Source organism: Corylus avellana, chromosome ca4 (assembly GCF_901000735.1).
Source record: "Corylus avellana chromosome ca4, CavTom2PMs-1.0".
NCBI lineage: Eukaryota > Viridiplantae > Streptophyta > Magnoliopsida > Fagales > Betulaceae > Corylus > Corylus avellana.
Window position 1 is genome coordinate 13936309 of NC_081544.1, and position 8513 is coordinate 13944821.

Here is an 8513-nt window from a genome sequence, read left to right on the forward strand (position 1 = left end):
AAAGCAAAATATGTCCAAGCTGACTCACCCTCTAACTACCAGTTTTATAATAAGAAATAAACCGACTAGGATTTGACAGGCACGAGATCGATGGGGAGAAAGCAAGCCAGAAAACGAATGGTTTTTCCTTTGTGTTCTTGGTGAACAATTGAGAGCATGAGAATGGAGCAATGGAAAAAACAGTCATCACAAACAGAGGCTTGTGCTTTAAGAAGAAGGATCATTAATTATAGGGCTAAAGCATAATCATTTTACAACTAGAGAAACAAAATAGGGGGACAAAGGACATCACCACATGGCGTTGACTTCAAACACAGCTGAGAAAAGAAAAGTAGAATTCTGATACACACAAACAAACAGATAAGAGAGAGAGAGAGAGAGAGAGAGAGATTTGAACCTGTACTACTTCTTGAGCATCACCATCTTCTATCAGTGGTCTCTCTTCGTCCGTAGAAGCCATCTCTCTCTCTCTCTCTTTGAGAACCCAAAGCCACACAAGATGAACCCAAGACACGAAATCTACGTGACACGCATTTAAGAGCGCAGGGGTTATTGCAGAATGGTTGGTCCAAGCTTAGAAGAATGGTAGCTTAGGCCCTAAATTCTTTTTTGTACCGTAGAGATGAACGAACGTTAAGACCATTTTTGGTCCCCCTCAGCAACTGTGATTTTGAAAGGGCAGTTGACGCAGAGTTTGAGAATCAAGGCAAGTTTTCTAGCTAGCGAGAATCAAGGAACGGTAGGACCCAGATGGAAGAAGGGCACATCCGCCCGCCGGCCGGACATACTCGAATGAAATGCTAAAACCTTCTGCCTATTTATAATCGAGTAACACTACATATCATACTCTCATTTCATTCAATCTTCATCATCTTCTGATCACCTATCATTAAAAAAACCCTTTACACAAAAAAAAATTCAAAAGCTTCTGTACACTGCCACATCACCACAACAAAGTAAAAGTAAGATGGAGATGTGGTATTTAGTATACTCTTTCTAATTACCACCATTAATTTAATTATTCACAATATAAATAAATAGCTTAGAATTAAGCTGATCATTAAATTCTTGGTGGAAATATTTTGAACACAAATAAATACAAGCTGGAACCTGAATCGAAATTCTGAGTGCGGAGAGAGTAAATTAAGTACATTATATACAGACCAATTGTTTGTTAATAATTTGGAGAAATGACGTCTTCTTGGAGAATCCCTAGGAAGCCTTCTTTTGTTTGTACCTTTTGGCACAGACAACATAGAACAAGAGATTTATGAAGCTGAGGCCGGCTAAAAGCCAGAAAAAATAATCAAGATGACCCTCGTTCAGGTTATCTGGGATCCATCCGGTGCTCCCCCCCTGTGTTGTGAGGTAAGTTACTATTGTCAGAATAAAAGAGCTCAGGTAGTTTCCCAATGCAGTTGTCAAAAGCGACAAGGCGCTGCACAAACTCCTCATGGCATCTGGGGATTGGTCATAGAAGAACTCAAGCTGCCCTATAAATGTAAATACCTCTGCAGCTCCCAGCAAGAAATACTGGGGTATTTGCCATAATATACTGATTGGTACAGCTACATCTTCATCCACCAAACCTAGCTCTCTCGCAAGCCGCAGCCGATTTATCTCTACCAAAGCAGCTGCTGACATGCATAGCACAGAAATAAAAAGCCCGATCCCCATCCGCTGCAACTCCGAGAAGCCCCTCTCTTTGCCAGTAAATTTCCTTGCAATTGGGACAATTATCCTATCATATATAGGAACCCAGAAAATAACACTGATCACATCAAAGGATGACAGGGAGGCTGGAGGAATGGTGAAAGAACCAATACTTGTGTCCATCATCATCCCTTGTTCAACAAACAATGTAGACATTTGGGCATAAACAGCAGAAAACACTATTCCAGTGGCCCAGATTGGGAACATGCGGATCAAAATCTTAAATTCTTCCACCTGTGTTACAGTGCAAAGCCTCCATGGATTGGAGAAGTCTCCACTTTTGATATCGGCGTCTGACAGTACAGCAGCTTTATCAAGGCACCTGCAGTGAAAACAGAAGTGTACTGAAAATTTTCTTTTTCTGGACAAAATTTGTTTTGCAGTTGACAAATTCAGGAAAGCATGCAACAATTTTGACGCAAGTACATCAGTGAAATGACCTCATGTTGTCGCTACAAGAGATTAATATTTTCATCTAGAGAAGCATGAATCTAGAAGATGTCAAAATTTTAAGACAGATCAGGGCATAAACTTTCTTCCAATTACATTTATTTGCAAATGAGACTTAACTATACATTCCAAATCATTGCAGATTTTCTTAACCATGCATACGCAATCTTGTCTTTCCTCAGAAACGGTATGGGACATAACCAACAGGACATCAGTCGAGTTCTACAAAGAAAATGCAACAAGAATCTAGGAGAACAAAGAAATAAGTAACAGACAAACAATACACCCAGTGACATCCCCCATATGAAATCCAATAATACCTCCCAAGCAGAAAAAAAACATATAAAAAAAGTCTTTCACTTAATAATATGCATGCAATACATGAAAAAAGGTTTTCCAGTAGTTTACTCTCTGATAAAATGAAATAAAACCTAGAAAAGAAAACTTTGATAAGATTCCTAGCACATAACCACAACAATAAGGGTAAAAAGTAACAGAATATAAAAAAACTAACAAGAAGAACAGCTCTTATGAAGAAGAAACAAAAAATTGTTTTCACATCACATGCTTACTCAACCATGAGAGCGTATTTAGCTTCCATGAAACAAATTTTCTTTCATCATGCTCCCTAATGCACCTAAATAATCCCACAAGTTTTCGTTGAGCTGAAAAGAGTAACCCATCCAAAGAAAAATGACTAGACAAACCCCACCCACCCCTTTACCACTTGAGCAAAGACCCAGGGGCCTTCATTCCTATTCATTATTCTGAATTCAGTGATACCAATATGACAATACTAAAATTCGGTGCAAGTGTTTAAAAAAAGGGGTGTCTCATTTCATGGGTATCCAAAACACGCACGTTTTATGTATACATGTTAGCAAACTAGTTCAGCAATGATAAAAGAATACCAATAAGGGCTTGGAAACAATTTCAGAACTGAAGAAAGTGTTCAAATTTAGGATAAAGTAAAAGAGAGATTACTTTAATTCATCAGTATGCTCCAGTTTCCGACTTCCTTCAATGGCAGAGATTTTGTCTTGTGTTTCATACAAGAGATTACTCTCTGTAGGGACCACCATATTCCTCTTACGGAATGATGCAACCAAAACCTGCCACATTCGTGTAACAGGGCTTCCCCCTGGTTTCTGAAATCTATAGAGGGGAGTGCCTGAAAAGAAACTTGCAATAGCAATGCCCATAAAAATTGCAGGAATGCCAAATCCTAGACCCCACCCAGCATTGTCTTGAATCCAAACCAAGAAACTGCTTGATATAAGAGCACCAATATTGACAGAAAAATAAAACCAGTTGAAGAAGGATCCCTTCTTTACCCTTTCCCTTGAATCAGTATCATCGAACTGATCTGCACCAAATGACGAAACACAGGGTTTGATCCCACCAGTTCCCAAAGCAATCAGATAGAGCCCAAGAAAGAAGACTCCATACTGAACTGGAGTAGCTGACCGGCATTCAGAACCCACACATTCAGCAGGCTTAAAGGCAGGAACAGATGCTGAAAGTGTCAATATACACATTCCCTGTGCAAAAATTGATGACTTTATGTGTTACAACATTTCAAGTACATAAAAAAATTATAAGTGGATAAACAATGAGAGCACATCTAGAGAAGGAAAAACAATTGTACGCTGGATGGCATCCTTCATTAAAACCTCATTACTAAGCATTCCATGCATCAAAAAGGAGAATGGTGGATGCCTTCTGGTGGCATCATAGTATCAAGGTTCAAAAGTTAATCACATTGTAATGGAGTAATGCCTTTCTGATTAGAGGTATGCTCTTGAGTGAAAAGAAGCACCATGTAGAGAAGAAATTCAGCTCAGAATGCACCAAACTGGTAATTTAAATTTTTTCAGATAATCAGTGCTCAAATTCTTCTCTTTCATGTCCTTCACCTTGCTTCAATTACTACAATTAATTACATAAGACATTTTTCATCATACCGCGTTTAGTAACATACTTCATAATGCCTACTTATTCTGATTCAACCCTAACACTCATTGATCCTTTATTCAAGTAAGATAGTGCCAGGACTATACTTACAAATTCATCAAAACTCAGGACATATGCGCTAGAATAAGTTCACAATTGTATTTAAAGTTACTGCTTGATCGCTCCTTGAGTAAAGCATTACCTATGACATAGGACACGATTTACACAGCAGAATGCAAAGGTGATATATCAGTAACTCCTCAATTCTTATTTTACCCAAACTATATTATTTTTTTCTAATCTCTATGAATTGGAGTGTTATAACATTCTCAAACAACCAAACTATGCTCTTCAAAACTAGAAAATGAGAACTGCACTTCCAATACTGATGAGAATTAAGCAAGTATTATATCTTCTTTTTTCTATTTTCTTTTTTCTTTTCTTTTTTTTTTTGTTTTTTTTTAATGGAGTATTATATCTTGATTACTTATCAAAAAAATAATAATAATAATAACTAAGCAAGTATGCAAGACCTGAGAACATCATGTATAATGAATGATGAAAAGACCGGATGAAAAAGAAATGAAAACCAAAGGCTTGCACTGGTTTGAGGAACATGAATATGTGAGGTCATGTGGCCCAGCAATGAAATACTTAAAAGAGTGAAACAAAGGTTAAATATACTAACAATGAAGTAAATTGTGGAGAAAGAAGCAATTGTCCAATATCTTCCCCAGTATGAATCTGCTATGACAGCTCCAATGAGGGGTGTAAGATAACAAGTCCCTTGCCAAGTGGTAACGTTTCTTGCAGCAGAGGCATTTCCTTCATGTAGTTTGGTGGTAAGATAAGTAACAAGATTAGTAGCAATCCCATAGTAGGCAAGACGTTCACAACCTTCAGTACCTGTATTCAATGTAAAATACAAATGTCAGAAACAAAATGAATTAGATTAAACATGACCACTAGAATAATGTCAAGGACAACAAGTCACCTAGAATGAAGGGGCAGGCTCTCCAATTTCCAGTATTCTGCTTCAGAACAGGCTTTCCATGAAAGTCAACTGAGCCATCCCCTGTGTATTGGCTGCTGCTTTCATTCTGAAGATAGAATTAAAAAGGTCAGTCACAGAATAATAGAAGCTCTGAATCCTTTACACAAGCCAAATAAAAATTCTTTGTGAAAGAAAGCCTCAATAAGACAAGGGCATATTTTAATGAAAATGAAGGATTGAGAATTATCAGATCATTCAATCAAGGGTAACCTCCTAGAACTTATCAATTTGGTACTCACGATTTGGTCAAAGGGCATCCCTTTCTTCTATTTTCAAGAAAGATTAGTTTTGGTCAGTTTACTAGTAAGTTCAATTCAAATAGTAATTAATCTTGGAGGCTCCTAGAGTCACACATTAGGATGCTATCATTCCTATTGTTCATTATCTGAAGCAAGTTCTCAGTCTCGGTATATTGTATAGGCAAAATGGACACTTTAGGGTGGAAGGTTTAAATGATGCAGATTGCACAGTTTCACCTTCAAAAATATGATAATATCTTACATTTCACTAACTTCTCTAATTTTGTGCATTTTTGTTCTTCTTTTAATCATTAATGGAAGTTATCTCTTGTATACATCATGTGTACTAGGGTTGTACTCCTTTGCGCTTTTTAATGACATGAATTATTTAGAAGAAAAAAAAAAAATTGATCACGTGGAAGAGTAAGAAACAATCAGTGGTAAAGCGATCTAAAGCAGAAGCCAAGTATAGAGCAATGGCTCATACTGCAAGTGAGCTAATATGGTTACAACATTTTCTTCAAAAATTTAGTTTTTCGGCTCCTACCCATTATTTTGTGATAATTAGGTTGAACTAAATATTACTCCTGATTCGATATTTCATGAAATGACTAAATATATGGAGGTTGATTGTCATTTCATTTAAAATAAGATTCTGAACAGTGAAGTCTGGAAACCAACTTGCTAATATGTATACAAAATCCTTAATCAAACATTCTGAAGGGGCCCCTTAACTATTAAGGGATTAATAGAACGAATCACACCTTCACCACTAAACTATACCCCACTGCCATGTGATTATGCCGGTCGTGACCAAGCAACCACCGGTTTTGCTTGGTGGGCCGGGAATGCCCGGCTTATCAATATATCCAGTAAATTATTAGGAGCTCGTGTAGCCCATGCCAGATTAATCATATTTTGGGCCAGAGCAATGAATTGTTTGATCGTTCAATGGATCAAGCAAGGTGTTGATCATTCAATGTATTCGATTAGTTTATTTGTTTCAAGTTGGACTTATATGATATATATGCTCCAACTTGAGGGAAAGCATTAGAAAGAGTATTGTTGTAATAAAGGGAAAAAGGGTATTTATGTCATCTATTTTGGCCGATTGGGTGATTTTCCATGTGAGAGATTTTCCATGGAGCTTCTTAGGGTGATTTTCGGTGAAACAATATATCTGATTTTCGGTGATACAAACTCTTCCCTTGTTGAGGGATTGCTGTTTATGGCCAATTGGGTGATTTTCAATGATACAATATATTCTTTCATATATAACCTCATCTCTAGGTCTCTCTCTCTCTCCCCTCCAAAGTTTATAGCTTTTGTTTGGTGATAATGGAGGATGAGAGAATTGAAGTGGGCCTTTGGTTGGTGATAATGGAAGATGATCACGATGATCATGATGAGGCCTATGAAGCTGATTGCCGAGACGAAGCAAGTGTCTGATACATATCTGTTGTAATTGGGGTATTGAGAATGGGGTTTCAGTGTAGCTTTGTGCTTGTTCTCTGTTTCTGCAGTATTCTATTATGCTTTCTTTTGGTTTGTAAAAGTAGATTGGGGTATTGATAGGTGGGGGAGATACTTATATAGTTGTTTGTGTTACTTTGGAAGAACCAAAGTGTGTTTGTATTTGAGACTGTTGAGTTATGTTGCTGGTAGATGGTGTTCATTTGGTGTGGTTTTAGGTGGAGATGGGTTTGTAACTACAATGAATAAAAAAATTTAAAAACGATTATTTTATTATAGATAAATGTGATAGGGATAAGATTTAGAGTGAAATAGGTTGAGTTGGAATTCATTAGGATTAGATTATTTAAATTAGGATTAGTTTATTTGAAATTAAGGTTGTATTATTTGAAATTAGTTTTAGGATTAATGAGTTCTTATCTATTTAGGTGCCATCTTATTGTATTTCTATTTAAAAACTATTTGGTTGTTAATGAGAAATCAGAGAAAATATTAGTGAATTTGTGATATTCACCTGCCCTAAGTGGAGATTTGTCGTCTCTCCTACCTGAAATGAACTATCTTTATTTCCCTCAAATCTCATCCCCAGTCTCAACCCATCCTCGGGTACCCATCAAAACGGTTGGACACAGGCTTTAAAAACTTGTTAGCTAAACTAGAAAAAATAGGTTTTGATTAGCCATTTTGCATAAACATATACATAAGCCAATAAGTCATTGGGAATGCTCTAATCGTGTTCAAGAACTTGGGAGGTTTGGGCTTCCCCAAAAAGTCAGTTTAATAGACTCTTCAAGACGCTTTCGTTCAATTTACAATCACTACCATTTTCATTTCTTCAACCTTTTTTCTGTGAAACATTTGTTCAAATACCCAGCGTGCAACATTAGGCTGCAGCAAGAACGACTGGGTCAACCAGACCTATTCCAAAGACATCGAACCGGATCACTTGAGAGGTCCAAAATTCACTTTGGAAAAAAAGCGATCTCCAAAACATATTTATCCTTCTATAATGTGAGGAGTACCATAACTCCTCCTTGTTCATACAAAAGACCCAGAATTGCAAGTGAATAGTCAACAAAAGATACATATTCAGCATCCAAGATACACAATCTGTCAGATATGGAAAGAGCTATCAGAGACACAGAGATAGAAACAAAACCTCTAAAAGACCATCTTCCAAGAGCGATCTTCCGTCCTCCTGCGAACCCATCTCTCTCTCCAAAAGATAAAGGGAAGAACCTCAAGGAACGAAAATACTTACAAATACGGCATGGGCCGATGAAACTCTTTTGTCTGTGTAGGGTGACGTAAAAAGGACGCGACTCGCGAGGATTTCTTGAAAAGCTTACCCGGTCAAGAAGAATGGAAGGTTGCGCCAATAGTTGGAATTTGTGCTCGTATTTTTTCGGAAATTGACTTATATCTCCAGCAATATTAGCTACTGAAACAAGGGGTGAAAAACGGTTAGAACTAGTCATTAGTGGCTAAAATCACTAATTGCAACCGTTTTGGTGGTTATTAAATTTTACTAACCGTTTACGCTAACCTCTAACAGTTAGTGGTTAACCGCATCCGAATAATCTCTTTTTTTTGGGCCTTTTATTGGACTTTTTTTTGGCTAATTTTGAACC

At 37.2% G+C, this 8513-nt stretch overlaps 1 protein-coding gene across 1 annotated transcript; it reads right to left on the minus strand.

Moving 5' to 3' along the window:
- Nucleotides 1–1030: 1030 nt before the first annotated feature.
- LOC132178611 (protein NRT1/ PTR FAMILY 8.3-like) lies at nt 1031–8270 on the minus strand. The gene is made up of 5 exons (XM_059591073.1): nt 8042–8270; nt 5111–5216; nt 4805–5022; nt 3148–3704; nt 1031–2035 (listed from the first exon to the last, which is right to left on the minus strand). The coding sequence occupies exons 1-5, from the start codon at nt 8090–8092 to the stop codon at nt 1213–1215; spliced, it is 1755 nt and encodes a 584-aa protein (XP_059447056.1). The 5' UTR covers nt 8093–8270; the 3' UTR covers nt 1031–1212.
- Between the last annotated feature and the right edge of the window lie 243 nt (nt 8271–8513).

Bases quoted from the DNA above. Each gene is read 5' to 3' on its own strand.
- LOC132178611 (XM_059591073.1), bottom strand. From the start codon at position 8,092: ATGGGTTCGCAGGAGGACGGAAGATCGCTCTTGGAAGATGGTCTTTTA. The intron at 3,705-4,804 runs GTTAGTATATTT...ATTTTTGCACAG, and splicing joins TCTCCACAATTTACTTCATT to GGAATGTGTATATTGACACT. The intron at 2,036-3,147 runs GTAATCTCTCTT...TTTTCACTGCAG, and splicing joins GAGCATACTGATGAATTAAA to GTGCCTTGATAAAGCTGCTG.